The sequence below is a fragment of the Ailuropoda melanoleuca genome, chromosome 4, assembly GCF_002007445.2.
Source record: "Ailuropoda melanoleuca isolate Jingjing chromosome 4, ASM200744v2, whole genome shotgun sequence".
Classification (NCBI taxonomy): domain Eukaryota; kingdom Metazoa; phylum Chordata; class Mammalia; order Carnivora; family Ursidae; genus Ailuropoda; species Ailuropoda melanoleuca.
In genome coordinates, this window is record NC_048221.1 from 43465632 (window position 1) to 43491488 (window position 25857).

The 25857-nt window shown below is 37.2% G+C and overlaps 1 protein-coding gene across 6 annotated transcripts in view; it reads left to right on the forward strand.

Moving 5' to 3' along the window:
- Positions 1–25857, forward strand: part of CNTN4 (contactin 4) — a 901169-nt gene that overhangs the window by 678096 nt on the left and 197216 nt on the right. For all 6 annotated transcript variants that reach the window (XM_034658663.1, XM_034658662.1, XM_034658661.1 and 3 more), the window contains one exon: positions 323–418. In XM_034658663.1, coding sequence (XP_034514554.1) covers positions 323–418 — 96 coding nt within the window. The remainder of the gene's footprint in view (positions 1–322; positions 419–25857) is intronic.

Consider the following 25857-nt stretch of genomic DNA (forward strand, 5'->3'; position numbering starts at 1 on the left):
GCTAACCACTAGCTTACACGTGGCTGTTGAACATAAAACATAGCTAGTATGGCTCAGGAACTGAAATGTACATTTTATTTAATTTTATATGTTTTAAATCTAACTAGACACATGTGGCAAGTAGCTCCATTACAGTATAGATACGAATCAAGGATGACAAGTCAATATCATGTGAAAAGAGGCTACACTGAATTCTCTTGGTTTGGAGGATACAAAGGCTGTTTTTCAGCAGAAGACTATCCTCTTTTGAAACACTTATACTCCCCGGTAGTATCTTAAGCCTTTTTAATTTAAACCCTTTTCCCTTTATTTCCCTTAACAGATCTTGAAAACTTTAAAACAAGAACAAGAAGCACTGTGTCTGTCCGTCAAGGTCAGGGGATGGTACTACTGTGTGGCCCACCAGCTCATTCAGGAGGTAAACTCTAAATGCACTGAAACGTCCACACTTCACTAGCTGCTATTTTTCTTGCTGATTTTTCACCCCCCTTGGCACTAGCTAAAGGAAAAGTGTCATTTGCAGAGATTCCCAAAGTCCCTCGGTGTCAGGAAAGAATCGTTGTCAATGCCTCCCATAATTAGGATAGGAAAATATCAAATTCTGCAAATGTTCTACCCCACTGCTATCTACCTTACACAAGGGGAAAAGATACTTGAGTCCACTGAGATCAGATTCCTGTTGCTTGGTAAGGCATTGTAGGTAAAACTACCAGTACTTTCTCCAACTTGATCAGTTTCAAAGCTGACATTACTTTATTTCATCTTGTGTTTGGTCTGGGAAAGGATCAGATCCAGAACCCAAGTCCTCTGACCACAGAATCCAGGATCACTTTGTAAAAGTCTCATAATAACTAGATCAGTTAGGAATCCATTTGAATTATTTGTGTTTATTTTTCTAAGTTTTTATTTAAATTCCAGTTAATTAATATACAGTGTAACTAAGTTTCAGGTGTAAAATTTAGTGATTCGTCACTTACATACAATACCTAGTGTTCATCACAAGTGCCCTCCTTAATACCCATTAAATAAATAAAAAATAAATAAGGAATTCATTTGACTGCAAATAACTAAAAACCCACCTAACACAGGTTTCAACAGACTGGAGTTTGTGTTGTTCTCACACACATTTCCAGAGGTATGTAGTCTAAAGCTGATAGCACTTCTTGAAGATGTCTTCCAGGACAGAAGCCATTTCTTGCATCCTTTTCTGAAGATTTAACATGTGATATGGCTAGGGTACCAAGTGTGCAGTCCAGATAGGAAGAAATAGAAATAGTCAAGGACAAAAGCCAAAAGTCTCCATCTCAGTTTGCCTTTGTATTATGAAAGGTTAGCTTTGCCCCAGGACTTTTAACTACATGTCACTGATCACCCCCAGTGGCAAAAGAGACTGAAAAATCAAGTATTTTATACAAATCAATTTGATAGCCCAGAAAAAAATCATAATTTTATAATAAGGGACACTATAGAGACATGCTATATAGGCAACTGACAACATCTGCCAAAAAAACTAACGGTGACTGACAGGCAAATCTGACTTCCCATAAAGGTCTCAGTAGTGTGGAGGTTTAATAGATAATGATATTTATTAGGATTCCTTTAAAACTTGAGGTAACAAGATTGATAAACTCTATTCTTGGGAATTCTGGCTAAAGTTGAATTTGCTATCTGCTATCCTTGTTCTTAATTTTCTGTTTGGCTTATCACATGATGAATAGAAAAATACATATTTTAAACTGAGAATTTGAAAACACCCTTTTATTTTTGTCCTATATTCTAAAGTTGTAACTTTTCCTTTCTCATCTAATGCCCCAGCTAACCTTTCCAGCAGGAAATAACAATTAGCAAAATAGCTAAAAGACTTGTACTTCTGACATGACAAATATAAAAGCAGATGAAAGAGGCAGGTCCCCCTCTGAGTCTAGACTGAAGACATGGAATTATTTGAGGTTCTGGTTTTTGAAGACTGGTAAGGAATCCAGATTAGATTTTGGTAGTTTGTGTTCTGAGAGATGGGTTTACTCCTTAAGGCTCCCCTTTTCCCTTCAAGTTTGTATCAGAAGCATTAAATTTGGAGTCCAGGACATGAGTTCCAGTCCTGACTCTGTTTCAAATCATTTGATATTGAGCAAATATTTTCAAATTTTCAATGCCATACTCTTCTTACCTATAAAATGAGGAGATGAAAGGAAATCTCTCAGATCCCTTTTAGTTGTATCATTACCTGGTAGTAACTCAATAAAGACTAAGCATATTTATCTTGTATGTTTGCATTATTGAAGTTCTGTCATTCATATGAAGAAAGCCATTAACTGGACGTATATTTAGGTTAAAGTAAGCTCATTCAGACTAACTTTTCTCTTTCTATGATGAAATCTGATCAAAATAAGAATTGACGGTTTTGCTAATTTCTTTGCAGTCTACCTCACAACATTAAACTTTCATAACATGGCAGCAACTCTAAAAATTAATCTTGTAGGCATATTAAGAAACAAAGTACCCCACTACTCCCTGGTATAATGGTATCTTTGGGAAAGGCAAGGCACCTGAAGTGTTGCTGTGCTGCTACACTGTGAGACACCTGAAGACTTTCCCCTTCCCACAGAGAAATATATTAAAATTTTTTTCATAGACATCCCCTGAAATGTGCTTGTCTCTGCTGGCAGCAGTCAGCAGCTCTGAAATCCGGTTTCTTGAGCTGTGCTGACATTCCTGACAGTGTTGATGGTGAAAGACAAGGAAATAAATATTCTCATTATGGGCTTTATTAGAAATTGCGTGCTCAGTAACAGTGTGGGCAAAGGAGGCAAGGCAAGGAAATGTGCAAGAAAACAGAGAGGATCTTGAAGGGTGTAAGAGAGCATCTCAGACAGCCATCAGTTTTGGGCAATGGAGTCAATGATTATCTGATGAAATCTCCCCAATTACTCAAAACCTTTCAGTGCAAACTATGCCACAGTGATTCTCTCATTGCTTCTCCAGGCTGTGTATCACCTGAAAGCCAACAGAATCACCACGAGCCACTGGACATACTGAGCATTTTAGATCCAGCATATGGTATCCCAGTTTCAATTGTAACAGATCGTGCAGAGGGCAGAAAATGAGTCAGCCTTTTATTGTATCAGTGGGTTACTGAGTAATGGTGTGAAATCCATTGTAAAGGATGCTGCATGTCATCTTTCAAAAGCTGTGCAGTGTCAGACCCTCTTAGGGTAACACAGAAATGAGCAACAATTAATCCATTTTGAAAAGCATTTCAGTCAGCAGGTATTTCCAGTAGTTAACCAGTCACTACATGTAGCATCTTTGTCATCTCTTGGTTAATAGATACGAATTCAGTCATTGCATAGATTTTACTATTAAATCTTAACACAAACACCCAACAACAGAAACCACTGTGATGCGCTCTGGTTGTGCATGGTGTCCCTTCATATTAGAAATAAAGTTTATTGAGATCCAGAATTTTCTCCTTGTTTTCCATCAACTCCAAGGTCATTTGGCTCCAGGAATTCATAATGCTTAACCAAGCTCTCGTTAAATAGCAGTAGAACCAAGGTACTTTGAGATTCTTCCTACCACTGTGCTAAAATTGTATTATTCACCAGTGAGTTCCTCATGAACTGCTCAAGGGAGGTTTTTGTTCTCACTTTCCTTTTATATATCACCAATATCCTTGATACTCAAAATGTGGCCCATGGACCGGCAGCATCTGCCTCACTTGGCAGCTTCTTAAAAAGACAGTTTCAGGCTCCACCCAGAGCCTACTGAATAAGAATTCACATTTTATTAAGATCTCCAAGTGATTCATACACACATTACAGTTTGAGAAGCCCTGAGCTACATCTGTGATTCTCTCACACACACCTCATTTCTGGCCAGTGATGGGCAGGAAGCTGAGGCATAACCAGGGAAACATGTTAAAGCCATAGGTGTCCAACTACTTCCCAAGGATGTTCTGATTCCACAAATCTATTGTTTTAGAGACCCTAAGGCAGCACCAGATTTAAGATCCACCCACTTTTATCACCTTGTACAAACCCAACCGAGATTCACACTGCTGAGATAGAGGTCTTTGATTTCCACATCCCTCAAGCAGAAGGGTTGAGCACTTTTGTGTCAAATTTGCATTTCGGGGCACCTGGGTGGCACAGCGGTTAAGCGTCTGCCTTCAGCTCAGGGCGTGATCCCGGCGTTATGGGATCGAGCCCCACATCAGGCTCCTCTGCTATGAGCCTGCTTCTTCCTCTCCCACTCCCCCTGCTTGTGTTCCCTCTCTCGCTGCCTGTCTCTATCTCTGTCGAATAAATAAATAAAATCTTTTTTAAAAATTTGCATTTAAAAGAATTTGAAATAAAATATAATCACCTCAGGCTTTACCTTTGCTTCATGTATTTTTGTGGTTGTTGATAAGGAGATGAACACCAAAAAAAAGACTGGCTTTTTCTCAACTATTTATCTTCTAAAATAGCATTTTATATCTGGCCAGCTTTTACTACATTATTATTAGTGAAAGTATGGCTTCCTAGAGTATTAAAAAGAAACCACGTGATTCTGATTCTAAGATGATTTTCATTGTTGTGGGTTTTATAGAAACCAGCTATAATTGTCATCATTAGATGCTTTTACACAGAACACATTCCCATTAAAGTTGGGTTCTGTTCACATGGGATGAGATGCAGGGACCTTATAACACAGCATCTGTAGAGTTCTTTATGGTGTTTATTATTTTTTAGTTTCCATTATATTATCTCTGATCCTCACAATAATCCTATAAGAAGTAAGGACATGTATTTCACAGATAAGGAAATCGAAGCAAAGAGATTATGTGGGGTCACACACTAATCAATGGCAGGATCAAGAGTTATCTTTGCCTAGAACATGACCATTTTTTTTTCCAGCCCAGGAGACAACAGTAGAAACAGGTACTGGATTCTCTATGCCAGGAGTTCTTTGGGCCCCATCCCAGATCAATTAAGTGTGCCTTTCTTGAGAGGGGTCCTCTGGCATCATTTATTTTTTTTAAAACACTATACATGATTCTAATATGCAGCCAGAGTGGAAAATGTGTGTCTCTGCATTACAAAATCAAGTAGATCTTGTCTCACCAGAACCTCTCTGTATGCAAACATCTCCAGGGGCCAGGAAATTTGATTTGATCTGGACATATCCACAAATATAATAACCCTAACAGAAGCATGCCTTCCCACAGTGTAGTTATTTCAGCTGGGTCATTTTGTATTTACTGTGGGACAGAGGAAAAAGCATGAAACTAGGACACCCACATTCCAGACCCAGATCTCCTATTAACTTACTATGTGGTCTTGGGCCACTTATGTAACTTCTCTGAGCCCTATTTGGTTTCCGTCATCCCACACATACTGTTTCTAGCATCCAGATGTCACCTTCAGGATCGGGCTCACCCAGTTTCTTAATGAGTTCAAACCATGCTGACAGGTCTTGGACCTGGTCTGATGTTGCTATGCTAAAATGTTTCTCCTCTGTGCCCAGAATAATCTTCAAGACACCCACGTTTTGTTAAGCTGACAGTTCTGCCTAACCTCACTCCATGCCTTTTTCCTTATCCCATACTGGCTCCCATCCTTACTAGTTCTGTGTACCTTCAGACTTTTCAAGTGCATCTTTATTTGATCCAAATACCAATTCATTTTACTGTAGTACAGACATTAAGTTTAGCTCTTGCCCTCATGTCTCACCCAAAGATCCACCCAGATCCAAACCTGGAACCATAACACGCTGTCCTTTGGATTTCAAGTATTGCTGACATTTAAGAAGTTTACTTATTGGGCCCCATCCATCATATCACATTCCCTGGAAAATTGACATCAGAATGGATGGATTCTAGTTTCATTACCATGTGATTTGGACAACTGGCCACTTTCCTTAAGAAGCAGTCCCTCCAATTCCAGTTTTTTCTCTCATCCACATTTTAGGCTCCCATTCTTTGTTTCCAGAATAACTCTCAAATCCTCATACAGTATTATGCTACCCAAATGAAATTATATTTATTCTGTAAACCTCTCAAATAAGTAGTTAGAATAAAAAAATACAATAAATGTGGCAGCGACCTGCACAGTTAAAAGTGTCCTAAAATATGTAGGAATAAATTTAACCAAGGAAGTAAAAGACCTGTACTCTGAAAACTATTAATGATTAAAGAGATTGAAGACAACACAAAAAAATGGCAAGATATTCTCATAGATTGGAAGAATTAATATTGTTAAAATATCCATACTCTACAAAGCAATCTGCAGATTCAGTGCATTCCCTATCAAAATACAAGTAGCATTTTTCACAGAGCTAGAATAAATAATCCTAAAATTTATATGGAACCACGAAAGACCCTGAATAGCCAAAACAATCTTGAGAAAGAAGAATAAAGCTGGAGGTATCAGAATCCCCAATTTCAAGATAAACTACAAAGCTGTAGTAATCAAAACAATATGGTACTGGCACAAAAACAGACACATAGATCAATGGATCAGTATTGAGAGCACAGAAATAAACCCACACTTCCATAGTCAATTAATCTACGGTTAAGGAGGCAAGAATACACGATGGGGGAAAGGACAGTCTCTTCAATAAATGTTGGAAAACTGAACAGCTATATGCAAAAGAATGAAACCGGACCACTTTCTTAAACCCCACACAAAAATAAACTCAATGGATTAAAGACTTAAATGTATGATGTAAAACCATAAAACTTCTAGAAGAAAGCATAGACAGTAATCTCTTTGACGTTGGCCTTAGCAACATTTTTCTGAATATGTCTCCTCAAGCAAAGGAAACAAAATAAAAAATAAACTATTGGGACTACAACAAACTAAAAAGCTTTTGCACTGGGGCGCCTGGAAGGCTCAGTTGGTTAAGTTTCTGACTCTTGATTTTGGTTCAGGTCATGATCTCAGGGTTGTGATATCAAGCCCAGCTTGGGCTGCATGCTGGGTATGGTACATGCTTAAAAATCTTTCTCTCTCCCTCTGTCCCTACCCACTCCCTCTTTTAAAAAAAAAAAAAAAGTACAAACTTCCAGTTCTAAAAAGAATAAGTCATAGGAATGAAAAGTATAGCATAGGGAATACAGGCAATAATGTAATAACTTTGCGTGGTGACAGTAACTAAGATTATCATGGGGAGCATTGCGTAATGTATAGAGATGTCAAATCACTATGTTGTACACCTGAAACCAATAAAACATTGTAGGTCAACTACATTTCAGTAAAATGAAGCATATATATTAGGGGTTAAACTTGGATAAACCACATTTTTTAATATTTTTATGGAACGTGCATTCTGAGTTTTATGTCTAACCTAAGAAACTTCATATATTTACTTAAATAGATATCTATTGCAATTCAGTGAGGAAAGGGTAACCTTTAGTAATAGGTTAATCAGTACCACAGACTACTAGGTATTTTTTTTTGTTTTGGGGTGTTTTCTGTTTTTGGCATTGAACATTCTTTTATTTTTTTAAGATTTATTATTTTATTTGAGAGAGAGCAAGAGAGGGCAGTGGAGAGGGGCAGAAGGAGAGGGAGAGAGAGCCTCAAGCAGACTCTATGCTGAGCACAGAGCCCAATGTGGGGCTTGAACTCAAGACCCTGAGATCATGACCTGAGCTGAAACCAAGAGTTGGACGCTGAACCAACTGACCACCCAGATGCCCAAAGCATTAAACATTCTTAAGGCAGTCTTGTTTGTGCTGTTTGACTCTACCATATTCCTTTGAAATCTGTGAACCTGAACTCCTTCATCTGAAATGTAATGGTCCAAGTCCTCCTTTTTTTTTTTTTTCCTTCTCATTTTGTCAACCAGAGGAGATTTTAGACATTAGTCATTTAGTCAGCATAGAATAATGTGAAACAGTTTGGAAGGTGATGCTTTTCTTCATCCATTAAGCCTCCCTTTTTTCACTTGTTGAGCAGAAAAAAAGTGCTACATCGATCAGGGACTACTTGTTATAAACCATCCCACACAAATGGCATGGTGGAGTGTTTCATGTTTGGGAGGACCAGCCACTAGGATTATTTGTCTTTATTATACCAAACACAGGCTCCATTTCTCACAGCCATGAGATCATTTAATTCTAAGAAAGAATCAGCAAAGGAAGCAAAAGGGGGGAATTAGGCCTTACATGCTGTGAAGAATGACTTGCTGCTCCCCACTGGATATGACCACAAGATTGAGGGTCAATATTTCTGATGTCAATCATCTCCACAATTAGTTAAGCTTATTATATGATGTTACTGACATACTTTTTGCCTCTGATTTTCCTATCAGCTCTTTACAACAATTTGAATGTTTTATGACCATATTTTTTGTACTTTGATGTCAATAACTATATACTTATGAATAGAAAAAAAATGAGTACATAAGTAGCAGACATTCCCTAGTAATAGAATAATTCTAAACCTTCTGCAGCTGAGCCACCAATTTCTTAAATTAAACTGTATAGAGAATTGCTGGTCTGGGTTCTAAGAAGATTTCCCCAGGAATGATAGCCATAGAATTTCTACCTAATTCTCCTTTTAGTTCTAGTTAGAGAAATGTTGAAGCTGTTTTGCAGCTATGCCAAATCCATAGCACTTAGAAATAAACTCAACTACCGAATAAATAGCAATTAATTAAATTTTTTTGTGCTCAGTAGCCTGAAGAGAATCATTTAGTTTTTTTAAAAAGTTATTTCAGAAATAAATTTCAAGAAATTCTTTTTATATCTCTTCTTTTCCTTCTTTGCTTCTGTATAAATGTTTCCATGTTCATTATTTGGCAGAAACCAAAGCATTTTAGTTAATTAATGATGGCCCTAATTACCCAATGTCTCTCCTGACAGTTACTCTGTATTTAACTTAATGATAGGCACTATATAAAAGTATATGTGGATAGATTTAAATTCAGGTTGGAAATGTTTCTCTTTTCTTTTTAAACATCAAAAAAAAAAAAATCAAAGAGATTATCTCCAGTTTTGATCCTTAGAACCAGAGGACCATTGATCAGTCAAAGTCAGGGCCAGATGCATTAGCACCAAAAGGAAATGGCATTTGGGAACTGAGATTTGATCCATAAAGCTGAATGATCTGCAAACTGTGATCATTCAACAAAGCTAAATTTCATGTTGAGCTTTCTCTTTTGGAGTCGTACTGTCCCAGAAAGCAGTGAAGGATGGTATTGTGTTGGAACACAGGTGCTAGTTGGGATGTGAAGAGTCTGGAGATATGAAAAGCACATTACATATCCAGTAGAGTACTACCAGGGATATACCAGCCAGAACAGAACAAATGATCAACACTGATCTTTCAACAACATGAACCCGGCTGGGCATTTCATAAATAATCCAGTGGACAATCACTGCAGGATGTATGGGAACCATTCTTGTTTTAATGCCCACTGGATATAAGCCCTGTGAATCTCATCTTTTCAGTTGAGAAAGAAACAAGCAGCTCTTTGGATACATTTTCAGCAAGGAATTGGTGTTTTGTCAGGTCAGTGCATCATGATGTTACATTGAATTAAGCAGGATAATGGTGCAGTACATAGAATGAGGAAATGCTGCCTGAGTCTTGGAAATTTGGAAATAGGCTCTGGTTGGGAAATCAGAAATTGAAGGCTCCAAAATGTTCAGTGCTGCAGGGATCTTGATCCTGTGAGTATTAAAGAACAAATATGAAGTCAGCTGTTTTCCTACTATATGTATTTTGTAACTCATTCAGTTAGTTTTCAGACATTTAGGAAGACAATAACTTAAGTAGGCCAAATCAAAGACCAGATAAAACTATATATTTGACCAAGTGAAGTTCACATCCAAAAGAATAAATTGTAGCATTTCGTCTAAAGATAGGGTTATAGCTTCTGATGCTGTGTAGTATTCGAATACTGATTTAAAAGAAAATGAGTTAATTAAGTGGCTATATATTCATCAAGAACGACAATATGGATGAAAAACTTTTTTTTAATGAATCATGTTGATTTACCGTAAGTATATTCACTAATGATTTTGTCATTCGAAACATGTAGAATAAATAAAAAATTCCAAATGGAGCAGTAAGTGTTTTACAGGGAGACCAATTCTGTCTACATAATGACCTAGAAGATATGTCACATCTTTAATTTGGCAGCTAATTGGGAGAATGTTCATGATCTCATACATAGATACTGGCTGCTAACAAAACAACTGACAGCTCTTCTGTACCGAGCCAAGAAAGCTCTCACATCTCCACATGTAACACACCCAATTTTTTTTCACATCAGATAGTTGCAGGTTAACACATTATCATAATCTTCACTGTCAAAATTAACCCCTGGAAAGGAGTTGTGTTATAACAACACTCCACAGGAATTCATAAATCCATATGGCAGGCACAGTTGGAGAGATAGTTGCAGATGATAATGTAGATTTCAGAAATATCCGAAGAATCTCTACTTTGTGAAGTAATTTGGAATTTGCATGCTTTCTTATTCTCTTAAACAACACATAGACTAGAGAACCCCTGAGAAATCCCAAAATAGTTTGGTTGTAGGTGTTTGAGGCCAAGTTCTTATCACTTTATGCAAACTTTTGCCTTTTGAAAAGATAAACAAGATTTTATAAATAAAATGTAGCTGACATAAGTATCCTATTTCTTCCACTTGTGGTTCCCATTTACTGTACAATAAGGTAGGTATAACACAGCTCTGAAATGAGCACCTAAATACAAGAAAGACATTCCTACACCTTAGTATCTGTGAGTCTTGCTACCGTTTGAATTTGTGCACTATCTCTGCAAGCCAACATTCCTTATTAATGTACAGTTCCAGGTTATTTCAGTGGAAATGGTTGTGATAAATGGGATTTATAATTGGGTCCTAATGGAGTATGTAAATTAGGATTTCAAGATTGAAGAGAATAGATTGCTTTTTTAAGTAAAAATATCTAGCTTTGGCAGAACCTCTCAGTTGCCAGGCATTGGCATAGGTGTAGTAGATATAACAGTGAGCAAAAACAGAAAGGTCCCCCTACAGTAAGACTTAACGGGGCTGCTGGGCAATAAGGGGGTACTCAGATAGTCACACTGGAATGTGTGCTTTGAGTTGTGGGCTGGGAGAGGAACAGAGTTCAGTGATCTGATTGTGTAAAATACAGGCATAATTCAGAGATATTGTGGGTTTGGTTACAGACCAGTGCAATAAAGCAAATATTGCAATAACATGAGTCAGATTAATTTTTTGTTTCTCACTACATATAAAAGTTATATGTACACTATACTGTAGTCTATTAAGTGTGCAATAGCATTATGTCTAAAAAACTGCACATACCTTAATTAAAAATACTTTATTGCTAAAAAATGCTAACGATTATCTGAGCTTTCAGTGAGTCATAATCTTTTGTCTGGTGAAGGGTCTTTCTTTGATATTGATGGCTACTAATTAATCAGGGTGATGGTTGCTGAAGGTTGGGGTGGCTGTGGCAATTTCTTAAAAAAGATAGTGAAGTATTCTGCATCAGTTGACTCTTTATTTCACTTGAACACTCTTAGAAGCCATTGTAGGGTTACTAAGTGGCCTAACTTTAATATTGTTGTATCTCGGGAAATAAGGAGGCCAAGGAGAAGGAGAAAAATGGGCTGATGCCAGCTGGTGGAGCAGTCAGAACACACACATTTATGAATTCAGTTCACCATCTTATAAGGGCATGGTTCATGGTGCCCCAAAACAATTACAATAGTAACATCAAAAATCAGTGCTCACAGATCACCAAAACAAAGGTAATAATAATGCAAAAGTTTAAAGTATTGCCGGAACTACCAAAATGTGACAGAGACATGAAGTGAGCAAATGTTGCTGGAAAAATTGCACCAACAGACTTGCTTAACACAGGGTGGCCACAAACCTTCAATTTGTGAAGAAGCAATCTCTGCAAAGCACAGTAGACCAAAGCACAATAAAATGAGGTATGTCTGTTGGAAGGACATGATGTAGACTGAGAGGAAACTTCCTTGAGAAGTCTCTCTGGAGCTCAGATTTGGAAGGATGAATGAGTAGAAGGAGAAAATAATATTCTAGACCAAGCAACAGTATGTACGTCTGGAGTGGGAAGGTTGTCTGGCCATGAGGAAAGGTGACATGGTAGTGCCCGAGAGTGGTGGGGATGGTAGTTCAAGTTTAAGTCTAGGATATTGGCAGAGACTAGGCTCTGGAGTAGTGTTAAAGATTTGAGTTTTTCTGAAAGTAAGTTAAATATTGGGAATTTTTTTTAAGTGAAATAGGGGATGAGTTAGAGTAGAAGGCAGTATTGAAAAATGGGCTCTTGGCAGCTAAGGCTGATTAATTATCATCTAGCTTTTTGTAAAAAACGAAGAAAGAAAAAGTTCTTATCAGACTAAAAACATGGTAGTCATCAAAAATGTACTTGAAGAATTACCTATAATTACAGCACAAATAAGCCAAATGGAGATATAACCATAGGAGACTGTCTTAATCCATTCGGGCAGCTAAAACAACATACCACAGACTGGGTAGCTTGTAAAGAATGGAAACTTATTTCTCACAGTACTGGAGGCTGGAAGTCTGAAATAAGGGTGCCAGCATGATCCGGTGAGAGTTTTCTTCCCGGTTCATTAGAGGTAACATTCTGCGGTATCCTCACATGGCAGAAAGGACTAGGGAGCTCTGTGGGGTCTCTTTTATAAGAGCACTTATCCCATTCATAAGGAATCCGCCTTCATGAACTTATCACTTCCCAAAGGCCCCACCTACTAATACCTTTACCTTTAGGGATAAGATTTCAAAATATGAATTTGGGGCAGATACAGTGTTAAGACTAGAGCAAAGACTCATGACTAAACAACTAAATTAACAACAAGGAATATGGGAAGGATATCTTTAAAGGCTTCCAAAATAGCCATGTTATACCTCTATATCAAATATATTTCGATCTGGACATCTTAATTAAAAAGTCTGATGTCTGTCCCCTTATTATGAGAATAGATTTATAAGGTATCCAGAGGAAGTATCCTACCATATTTACACACACACACACACACACACACACAATGTACCATCTCTCCCCAGAATTACTAGAAATCAACAGTTCTAACTACTGCTTTATAGAGAAAGAGGCTACCATAGCATATTGGGTGTGGACAGAGGAAAGACCAGTTCACTGTGGAGGTGATAACTGAAGCAATAGAAAGCTCTATCTTAGTTCCTCAGAATCTTACTAAATTGATGATAGCTGGACACCAGTTATTTGGAAAGGAAACATGGCTATCAAATTGCTTTAAACTGAAGATTTGAGAAAGGGATTCTGGGATCCCTTGTGGTTAGTTTGAGTGAATAAAGGGATGCACCCATTTTTGGTTGGTGAATCTAAGACCTGGATAAAACCATAACCCATGTTAATAAATAGTGTTAAATAAAAAATCTACTCCATAATGGTGACCTAAGAAAATACTCCGTGATAAAGAGTGGGGGCAAGAGGAGGGACGAGTCAGCCATTGTCTGAGGATGTAAAACAAAACATAACAAAGATGCATCTCTGTTGTGCTTTCAGTCAAGACGAAGAAAGCATGGATTCTATGAAACAGAGATACTAATGTGAAGAGGGATCTGACTCTGATACAGACTGGCATTTAAAAAGAGCTAACAAAGATGAGAAATGAAAGAATTAAAACCTGCAGTGCAGATGCAATAAAAAGCCAAATGAACATTGTAGAAAATTGCATTAGCAATAAGCATGACTAACTAGATAAGCTTTTTTAAAGAATGCAAAAGGAACATAGAATGATTAGAAAGCTTCATAAATATGGAAATTTGGGAATAAAGATCCAATCTATATATAAACAATGTAATTAAAAAAGGTATTTTATCAGTGCATATACTAGTTTATTTAATTTCATGGTATACTTAACATTTCATACCAACACATCTTCCTTCTAATAGTAAAAACATGTTGTACTTTCCCCTCGTTGAGAGGGAATCAAAAATTTTTACATTATTCTTTATTCTAATAATTAGAGGAAATGTAGATCAAGGTAGATATGAAGACAGAATGTGTATCTTCCTAGTTGCTGGAGATAGTTAAATAAATTGTAATCTGTTTGACCAAAGACCAAAGGTAAAGATGAGCAAAACAGCATGAATAAAAAATTCACAAAGATGACAGATACAAGAGAATATAGTATATGACAGAAAATACAAAGAGATAAAACTTTCATATGAACATAAAAGCATCAGATTCAGTTAAAAATTTGTTTGATATAACCAGAATCTGATGGCATTTATTATAAAATAAAATATCTATTCTAACAAAATAGACTTTAAAAAAAGAAAAGATGGTTAATTTACTAGTTTAGAACCAAGTATTATTTGTATGCAAAAACATTAAATTGGGAAAAGATATGTTTTATTATTAAGATACACAAACCCTAATGAAGACATTCCAATTATTTTATTTTAAACACCATAAAACATAGTGTCAGAATTTTTAATGCTAAATATTTAGAAACACAAGAAGGAATTACTAAAGCATATTTTTTAATTTAATTTGACAAACCAAGTAAATAGAAATAAGTATACAAAAAATTGAATAATGTAACAATAAAACATATGTACTAGTCCTCTATTATCCACAGGGAATTTGTTCCAAGACCCCCTGTGGATGACTGAAATCACGGTTAGGACTGAACCGTATATATACTATTTTTTCCCTATACATATATACCTATGATAAAGTTTATCATTTAAGCATAGTAAGAAATTAACAACAATAACTAATAATAAAATAGCACAATTATAGCAAGATACTCTAATAAATGTTAAGTGAATGTAGTCTCTCTCAAAATATCTTATGGTACTGTACTAGCCCTTCTTGTGATGATGTGAAATGATAAAATGCCTATGATGAGATGAAGCGATGTGAATGAAATAGGCATTTTGACATACCATTAATCTACTATTAATCTTCTGACCATCTATCAGAAGGAGGATCATCTCCTTCTGGACCACAGTTGACCACATGTAACTGAAACCATGGAAAGCGAAACCACCCATAAAAGAGAGCTACTGTATATTTATATACTTTCCTTTCAAGTGCCCGTGTAATGCTTATTATAATTGGCTACATAATACGCCAAGAAAAAAAATTTCAACAAGTTAAAATTATATACTTCAGTCCTTATTTTCTGCCATTATATAGTTAAACTAGAAATTGGCTATAGATAATTTTATACAACAATAACCACATTAAAAAAACAACCCATGCAAATTTCAAGTCATTTTTCTAGTATCTACTAGGTCAAAGCACAAAGAAAAACCATAATTTATGGATGTTTCAAAATTTGAAGAAATAAGAACAAATGCATCCACACTGATAAAATTTACAAAAATTGTACTCAGAAACAAATTAAGAACTTGAAATTTATTATTAAGAAATTCTGGAAATCAAAATCAGTGAACTAAGTATTCGCCTCATGAAGGTTAAAAAGAAAACAAAACAAACCTAAGGGAAAGAGAAGGAAAGAAAATAAAGGTCAAAATTAGTAAATTGGAAAATAGAGACAGTACACATGAGATATCCGAGAGAAGTTTTGAGAAGAAAAAAAAAATACAAGTGCATTTCTCCCCAAATCTAATAAAAAACAAACCAGAGAAATACAAATACACAAACTTAGAAATTAAAAAGAGCATACAATGTTTATACAAGATTTAAAATCATAAGAGCAGACTATCCACCATCCTGTGATCATTTAAACATCTAGATGAAATGAAAAATCTGCTGAGATCATGTAGATAAGAAAACTGAACCAAGAAAATATAGAAAATCTGAATAGACAATTTATCATGGGAAGAATTGAAAGTTGTCAATAATCACTTTCTCCCAAGTGCTCTGAGCCATAAATTTTGTAAGAAATTTTTTTCTTCAAATTTTTAAGGTAATTCCCTTACCAAACAATTTGTGTCAGAGCAAAGACAGGATGAAAAGCTACCAGTTCATTTAATGAAATCAGTATAATCCTGGCTCCAGAACCTGCAAAGACAATAAAAGAGGAAGCAACCTCACCTACGAATGTTGGTAATAATTATATAGTGGATAGTACATGTCAGGCATGATTTTAAATTCTTTATATGTATTAACATTTAGTTCTTACAACAACCATATAATATAAGTGCTATGTATTCCCGTTTTATAGATGACAAAACCCCCAAGACATTGTTAAAGTAAATATGACCTTCTTCAATAATTTATGAACAACCATTTTTGGATATGTCTACAATATGAGAAAAGTCTTAAAAACACAGATAACTCCACAAAGAGTATTTGTTTAAATCTTTCCCATATTCTGGATTAAAAATACAAGAAACAAAGTTGTAAAATAAAAATGTAATGATAAGTAGAATGATACTCCTATGACCAGCTAAAGGACAACCAACACCCGAAGAGGGTAGGAGACCTGTAAGAATGAAACAGTGTTGATAATTATTAAAGCTGAATGATACATGAGTGTTCGTTATACCATTGTCTCTACTTTTGCAATTGGTGTTTGTTTGAAAATTTCTGTAACAAAAAAATTTAAAATTAAGGTATATGTTGGCTTTAGTGAATTCCAAGGTTGCTTCTAGCTTAGATTTTACATGGTTCTCCATTGTTAATAACCTTTCTCCAAAAAAAAATGTTTTCTACCAGTCTTTGTGGGAGTGAGATGTTTGCTTCGTACGGAGGAGTTTCCACAATGTGTGAACATATGGGTATCTTGCCAGTCATATAGCTACTTTATTATTTATTCTCCATTTGAAAATTGATCTAGACATTCAAGTTAAAATAGCTGGCGTTACTACCCTGCTTTGAGAGATGTGTATCACTAAAAATGCCTGGATTGGCAATAATCCGCTTTGCTCCTGCCTAGAGCTGTTCTGAGTCTCCAGTGGCGGGTCCTCGCCGTGTTACTGGGGCAAGTGTGCAGTGATGTGCATTAAATCTGCACTCAGCAATGCTCAGATGATGGCTTTCTTCAGGGAATGAAGAAAATATACATATAAACACCCCATTCCCAAATGGCACTGTAGCCTAGTTAAGAGAATTGCTTGCGGGGCAGTACATTATGCTAAAAGGAGTAGTTCATTTTCGGGTTAGAAAACTTTAAATTCAAGTTGACATAGCTTCTATTTTCATTTCCATACTTATCTCAGCTGGGGAAATGTGGCATTTGTCACTAAAAATCAACCAGTGAAAGACAGGGAAGGGATGAGGAAAGTCAGTGGTCCAAACCCTGAAAGTGGCTGTCATCTGAAACAGGTCATGTTTTATTTGGTAGCAAATACCATTCCAAATTTGCTTTCCACTGGTATTCCTTCTCCTTTTATTTTCAACAAAATCCCATGTACCGAGCAGCAATCTCTAATAGCAAAAATGCAGTTAACGTAAGTTATCTTGTGATAGAGGAGCATTCCAGACAGCTTGTAAACAATTAAGAATCAAGTCTGAATTAAACTCACAGGTTCAGGGCTAAGTATGTTAGAGTAGCACACAGTATGTCAGTTTCCTGACAATGAGCGGCTTCATTCAACAAACCGCATATAAGGGGCTTCCCTGGTAAGCCACACGTGACCTCTGTTTTAATGTCAGAGTAGATCCATAAAGCTTAAAGTACAGAAGCTTTCATGTGGCCACACTGAAGTTTTCAGAATGAGAATGAATGGGCTCATTAAAAGATAGAACTGGAGGGGCACCTGGGTGGTGCAGTCGTTAAGCCTCTGCCTTCGGCTCAGGGCGTGATCCCGGCATTCTGGGATCCAGCCCCATATCAGGCTCCTCCGCTATGAACCTGCTTCTTCCTCTCCCACTCCCCCTGCTTGTGTTCCCTCTCTCACTGGCTGTCTCTATCTCTGTCAAATAAATAAATAAAATCTTTTAAAAAAAAATAAAAGAACTGGGGAATTGAAATTAATCCTCTATAATCCTAGCTTTAAAAACGCTCATCTGTGTTGTGTACAGGTATCTTTAAAATGAGTTACAAGTACTTGAACAGGCTCCTCTGGACACCCTTTTATGTTCAGCCCCACCATATCCCTTTTCCAATAGAAGCTGGGAAACAATCCAGGGTTAATTAATTGAACAGTCCATTTGCTTTTATATACACTGAGTATAAGAAATAGCAAAGTTTTCAGAGTTTCTGTTGACAGACTGATAGAATATATTTGCCATTCATATTAGGATATGCCTTGTAAAAAAAAAACTGAAGAATTTGGGGTGTTAACCCTGGGATGTGTAATTTATGCATGGCTCTTGTAAGCTGTTACCTCTTAATCACTCAGGAGCCCCAGCTCTTCAAGCAGACTAATGATCCCCTGCTGACTATCAGCTCTGCTTGCGGTTCTGCCTTCAACACATCTGTCAGCACCACTTCCCAAGGGGACTCTATGAAAGTTGGAAAGTCTGACATCCGTACATTAACTACCCTGTGACTTTCTCCATTAATAATGGACTGTCCCGCTGTAAGCTGTGAGCTTCCTCCCCAACACCGACTGCTTTTCCTTTTATGCGCCACTATGCCTGTCATCAGAGAGATAGCCAGAGAAAAGACATCTGGCATCTGTAACTCATAGGGGGTTCATAAAAACTAAAGCAGGTAGATTGTTCTCTCAAATGAAGTTCCTGGAACTACTGAATGATGAGTATCGTGCTAATGACCTCCTTCCTCTAGCTTGGTGACAGCCTGTAACCAGTTTTGTTTTGTTTTGTTTTTTAAATCACATCCACACTGACACACATGTCCTAAGTTTTTATTTAAGAGATACATTTCTAATTGTTATGTTGAATCCTTAGAGATGGAACCCAATTATTTTGAAAATATTATTTCTTTCCACATCTGCAAAGGAATTGTTCTAAGATGTGACAACTAAGTATGTTAAAACCTATTTTCCATTTAATTGCTAAAAAATAATTCTCTGAAGTAAATCAAGATGGTGAAGATTTTGGCTGGATTATTTGTTAATTTACCTCAGATGCAGATAAAAACTGGGGGCAGAAAAGAGAAAATTGGAAGCCCACTGGGCCAGGATGGCAGGTTTTTGCTTTTGTCCAGAATACAGAAGAAAGAACAAAGAGGGGACCAAAACAGAAACATCTTAGACCCCTGTAGGTGAATGATATTTATTTCTCTAAAGCTTATAAATATTGAGACATTCAACGCTTCCCTTACTTGACAGGTTACTTGTCAAGTTACTGTAATAATAAATTACCTTATCCAGAGTCTGGAACAGCACTCTAAAACTTTCAGAGACTACACGGAAAAAGCTAGGTGTGAGATAATAAGGGATGGTGAAGGCTCTGGTGAACAAGAGACCATGTAGCTCATCAAAAGGGGCAAGTGATCGTTACTGCAATGCATCCAGGTGGGTGTTCCGAGGGTCAACTAGGCAGTCAAATGGACCGGATCACCATGGAGCATATTTGGCCTCTGGCTCACTTAAGGACAGGACAGAGTACATGCCAAAAGACCAGGGCCAGGACCTTCCCTTCAATGGGAATCTGGGAGTAGTCCAAACAGTGATTCAGGGACTTTTTCTTGTCCCCACAGTCGTGTTTTAAGAGCAAAGAGTTGAGACTCATGTAGCAAGCATGGAGCCTTCTGACTTAGAAGGTTCGTATCTTTTTGTTTTTTTTTTTTAATTTTAGATATATTGATTTATTTGAGAGAAAGAAAGTGCACACACATACACATAGGGGTGGGAAGGGGGAGAGGGAGAGAAAATCTCAAGCAGACTTGCCCCTAAGCAGGAGCCTGACTTGGGGTTTGATCCCAGCATCCTGAGATCATGACCTGAGCTGAAAGCCAGAGTTGGATGCTTAATCAATTGAGCCACCCAGGCGATCCAGAAGGTTGATATCTTAACTAAGAGCAAAGATCTCTTGCAACATTTCTATAGGCATAGCTTCCAAAGTCCCCATGAGGGGTCCCAGTGATGAGAGTCACCACATTCAGGGAAACCTAACACAGTACTGTCCACCAGATGTGTGTAGTTCATCTGCATTCCTCTCAGCCAGATACAGGGTGCCAATCCTGAGTTATTTTGACTATGACACTGTTGCCTTGTCACCTGGATAACATTTTACCTATATCAGATTTCTGAGGAAACAAAGTCAGAAAGTTAACCTAAGATAACTTTGTTTATTGAGAAAATAGGGTTTTAACACTTTACACACTGTTACCATGTGGGATTGTGAGCTCAGATCTTTCTTTTTCCTCTCATTTTCTCATCCTTCTTCTCATCCTTTTCCTTCCTCCTTCTCTCACCCACCTTCTTCTCATCCTTTTTCTTGTTTTAGAAAAGCTGGAAGTCCAGATTTTTTAAATGTTAAGTCTCCCAATTTTTAAGTGAGAATACTTAAGTGAGAGTAAGGGTCCTAGACCAGGAAGCAGAAGACCTGGGTCCTGGGATTCTAGCAATTTCTGTGTGATCTACATCACAGCTGAAGTAAGAGTAAAAATCTTGCCTAAGCTTGGTGCAAAGCTGTTTCTATGATGCCGTTACTATTTTCTAATCGATGAAAGGTACTACCTCCTGTTCATATGCTCAGTGCCAGGGAACCTGTTCCTCTTCCCTTACCTTTCGACTCTGCTGTATCGTGTGAAAATCCAAACAGAATAAAACACTCAGAGGTCTTTCAAGCCTAAGTGCCCATTGTTGGACAAGATTTCCCAACAAAGATGCCAAGAAGAATGTTGCTAACTCTCATGGAGTTTAGACCAATATATCTGCTTTTGTTTGCATTACCCAGAGAAACTGAGTCAAAAAAGTAATACCTGGGTGGATTTTGGCTTTTAGAGTGGTTTTTCAGATGCCTGATATGTTAATACAGTGCAGAGATTACCGGTGTCATCACAGCTGCTACAGTCCTAGCTAAAATTGCTTCGTGTTAATGTTGTTCTATGCCGCATTCATTCAAATATCTTTATTTTGCCAATTCTGCCATCATCACCAAGAAAATGTACTGTGGTAGAGAATTCATTTCCAGATGAAAAAGAATTAGGATTGCTTTTATTTTTATTTTTCTGCTACAATTTCATCAGTCTTATGGGGACCAAGTCAGGGATTCCATTCTGTAACCAAAAATGAGTAAAGGAATTTATCAATTCCCAACCTGGCTCCAACATCAAATCTACATTTGGCCAATAGCCTAAGGATTTGGTTATTTGCTCAATCCTTTTTGAAGAAATCTTTTCATTTTTTGTGGGTCAGAGGCCCTTTGTTATATAGGAAAAGTATATCCATGAGGAACAGAGGGAATAGGCTGAAAGAAACAGTTATTAGAAATGTTCTCGTTCATGATAACACGGGAATTTGTAGGAATTTCATTTTCCTCCATTAACCACAGTATTAAACATTTCACCAAGGAAATGTTCCACAGGAGATTTAGGGATAGGATCTAATCTTTTATATCACAGTAAGAAGCTGATCAAAGGTGTTGAAAGCTAGCTATTAAAGGATTAACTAGGTCACATTGAAATATACAATGTAAAAACAGAAGAACATTTTCTATCCGGTTGAAGCTTATAAAAAATACAGAAACCACCCCCCTCATTTTTTTGAAGAACACATTAGTTAAGAGAAAATATTGAGCCTTCATTCAAATATTCAAAATATTCTCACTGAGCATTGTTGAAGCCATCTTAAGGATTATGTTCTTTGACACAGGATAATGGAAAGCCATTAGGTTTTGGGTAATTATGTTTATAGTTTGAAAATATAACTCTTTTGAAGAGTGTAGAAATGGCTTGCAGCAGAGCAGAAGTATATGAAGAGAGACCAAGAATGTGGTGATTGAAATAATCTGACCAAGAGATGTTGGTATTTTGGTCTTGGGTAGTGGCTGCAGCAGTGGATGCTTTCTGCTCCCTGCCTTAACACAAATATAAAATCTCTCTGGGCCTATAAGGTAAACCTCCCCCACCGGTTCCCTGGACTCTATCCCCTCTCATCCACTCGAAGGCTTGGCTCTAGCCATTGTTTTTCCCCTTTTCCCTGCATTACAGAAATTCCCCTTCCCTGCTGAATCACTCCCATTCGCAACCAAACATGCAGTAACTTCTTCTGTGTTAAATAAAATAGAAAGTCCCCTGAGCCCCACTACCCAATTTCTGTGCCCTCCTCTACAGCAAAAACGGCCCCAAGAGTTACCTCTATATCTTCTGTTTCATTGACTCTTACCCTTACTGCATCAGGACTCTTCCCCAGAATTGCACTTAAATAGTCTTTTCAGTGTCTCCAGTGGTACTACTGCCAGTGGTAAATTCTCAGTTTTTGTTTTATTCAACCAGTCAGCAGCATTTGGATATAACTGACCACTCTAAACTTCTTTTTTTTTTTTTAAAGATTTTATTTATTTATTTGACAGAGAGAAAGATAGCCAGTGAGAGAGGGAACACAAGAAGGGGGAGTGGGAGAGGAAGAAGCAGGCTCCCAGCATAGGAGCCTGATGTGGGGCTCGATCCCAGGACCCCAGGATCACGCCCTGAGCCGAAGGCAGATGTGTAACGACTGAGCCACCCAGGTGCCCCACACTCTAAACTTCTTGAATTGCTTTCTTCCTTTGACTTTGGGATACAACTCTATTGGTACCCTTTTACTTACTTCACTGGCTTCCCATTTCAGTCTTCTTGGCTGGTGTCTCATTTTCCTGTCATCTTCTCATATTCTTGAAGTGAATTGTAGGTACCCTGAGGCTCAGACCCCAGACCTTTTGTCTTTGTATATACATATCTACATATCCCTAATGATGTCATCTAGCCCATGGCTTCAAATAGCACTTTTATATTGATGTTTCCCAAATGTCTATCTTCACCAGCCCTCCCTCCTAAACCCTAGACTCATGTATCCATCGTCTGATCATCATCTTGCTTGGTTGCCTAATAGTTATCTCACAGATAATATGTCCAAACCTGAGCTTCTTCTTTGTCCATCCTGCTAGGGTTTTCCCAATCATAGGAAAGGGCAACTCCATTTGTCCAATGGCTCAAGACTGAAATTTAGATATAACCCTTAATTTGTTTTTCTTCTAGGACCATCCAATTTGTTAAAAATTCCTTTCCACTGTACCTTCAAAATATACCCTGCTTCTAACCACTTCTCCCCACTTCTACCACTGCCACCCTCATTCAAGTGCCCATCATGTCTACCTTGGATTTCATAAAAGGTTCCTAATCAGTCTCCCTGGTTCTATTCCTAACCATCTCCATATCATAGAAGAGTAGTGATACTTTTGAGATATAAGTCAGCTCATGTTTCTTCCATGCTTAAAACTGTCCAAAGTCTTTTACATCTGATCCAGAAAAAAACCTAAAACCCCCTCCAGGGGGCTAATAGCCTCCACGAGCTTATCCCTGGTCTCTCTCCATTATCATCCCCCCTCTCATTCTATTGCATCAATATACCGTCTCTCAAACACACTAAACATGTCCCTGCCTGCAGTGGGGCCTTTGTGATTGCCTTTAAATTCCTATTTCCCAGATACCTGCATGGCTTGGACCCTTTCATGTTAAAGCTCTGGTCATTTTCACTCCTTCCCTGATATTTCTAAAATAGTACCGTCGCTTTCATTGCTTTTTTTTCTTAACCGTGTTTGGCACCATGTGGTATACTCTCCTTTCCAGGAACTGTATTTATTAACAGATTTGAGGAATTTAGTGGTTGCATTTTAGAACATTTTATATTAAAACTACCATAGATGTGTTATCCAGTGGAATTTGGAAATAGAATAAATATGTAATATAAACCCCTGTCTTGCAGGGGACTACTTCAGGACCTGCCTCCTGCCTCTTCAGAGTGTGTGTTATATCCCACTATTCAAGTAGGATACATCAGTGGAAAGGTTGAAATGCACTGTTGTATTTGGACTGGACAGTCATCTGTATTATGCAACTGAGAAATACCTAGAAAACTATCTTTTCCATATTCATTTGTCATTGGACTGCCATCCACATGTCAGGTCTCACCATCAGTTTCCCCTACTGGAACCAGCCAGTTAGAAATCAACCTACAGTGCTTCTTTGGAAGACTATGCAGAGATTTTAGATACAATTAGATTGTATTGTTAGGCCATAAGCCAGAGTCTGCTTACAGGGCAATAAAACAGAACACAGCTTCTTTTAAAGCACTATGGAGGCTCTGTCAACCCACCTCCCTTCCCTAACTTTTTGAATAAAGAGATTCTCTCCGTTCCTTCTGTAAGGCACAATGCCTATTACCTGTGGCAAGCTGTAGGTTCATGGCTTAGTAGGCTACAGTCAAGTGAACCTATATCCTTTCGTTCCTCACTATGAAGTTGTATACTTGCCAAGAATCAGTTGTTTTTGTTCCTAAACCTGTTTAGGCCAGTTGTAATTATTTAATTTAAGTATTACATGAACTAATGAAATGTAATAAAAAGGAAAGAATTGTCATTTCTACAAAAACAACATGGAATCCTTTGGGAAAGACTCAATAAAGGCAGTGAAAAATAAAGATGCTATGGTCAAGATAATTACAAAAGTTTCGGGAGGAGGGTCATTAAACTCTAGTAGGATTCTGTACTCCTGTAGTTTCGCGTGTCTTATTTTAACAAAACCAAGTCCCAGGCATGGTGAGTGTAGTTTAGGTAAAAATGATAACATCGACCCCAGTCAACTTAAAAAAAAAAAAGATAAAAATCAAGAAGGCAAAGGGGTACATTGTTCCTATATCAAATGATTGACAAATAATACAATTAATTTTCTAAATAAGAATTTATTAATGAATAATAAATATATAGAAATATTTAAACTACATAAATACATAAATAATATCTAATAATGAATTTCATTGCATAAAATGTTTATGATGTAAATACGGTATTTTTTCATGGTTTCCCACTTTTACTAACTTTTTAAACTAATCAACTAACTCTACATTCCAACACTATAGGACAAGAGAGTTTTTACATTACTTGAGAACACATTCCAAAAGTTGGGATTACATTCCTATTACAAACATGTTGAGAATACCAAAGGAGGTAAAATATTCAGAACAATCCTTTGGGAAAAGTAAATTATTAGTCCCATTTTATACATGAGGTTTAAGGAGGGTAAATGACTTAGAGCTGATCTGTTAAGAACTAAGATCTGCCTTCCTCATGGCTCCTGCTCTGAACTTGAATGCCGCTTCAAACCTCTCCTCCTACGCTTCTCATTTAGATCTTTTATAACAAAAATTTTTCAAAATAAACACCAACTAAAGACTGCTGAGCTAATTATGTATTTTAATTAATGGCTTCTGAATCCTTATGACACTATGATAATAGAAATGTCATTTTTACATTTCTAGTAACCAACCTTCATACTTTAAGGGTATTTGGGACAGTTCCTTGATTTGGGAAATGCTGTATATGAAATACTCCTCTTGGAGATTTTGCAGCTCAAGGATTTGGAGAAGTCCTATTGTGAAGAAATGTACCCAATTTTTTTCAACCTGTTATTTCCCCAACATATTTGTCCACGTAGTTTTATCATGGAATGCCTCTTTAAATTCAGTTAACCAAGTATTTCATGCATATGTGTTTTAAGTGTTGCTGTATAGAATGAGTGCTCATGTTTTTTTCTTATGATCAGTCCCATTTTTATATACTCTCAGCTTGTTGATCATAGTTCTCTGGTATGAATCCTTTTATTACACCCTTATTATTCTCATCTTTCTATCATGTTCAGGAGGGAAAAGAGAAATGTTTCAAGAGCTAGACTTGGCAGTTCCTTCCGATAGCTGAACTATGACCTTGACACCTATCACCTTAGATGTCACTAAGGCCTACATGCAATTACCCACAAGCACAGATCCACTGAAGACTGAGATCAC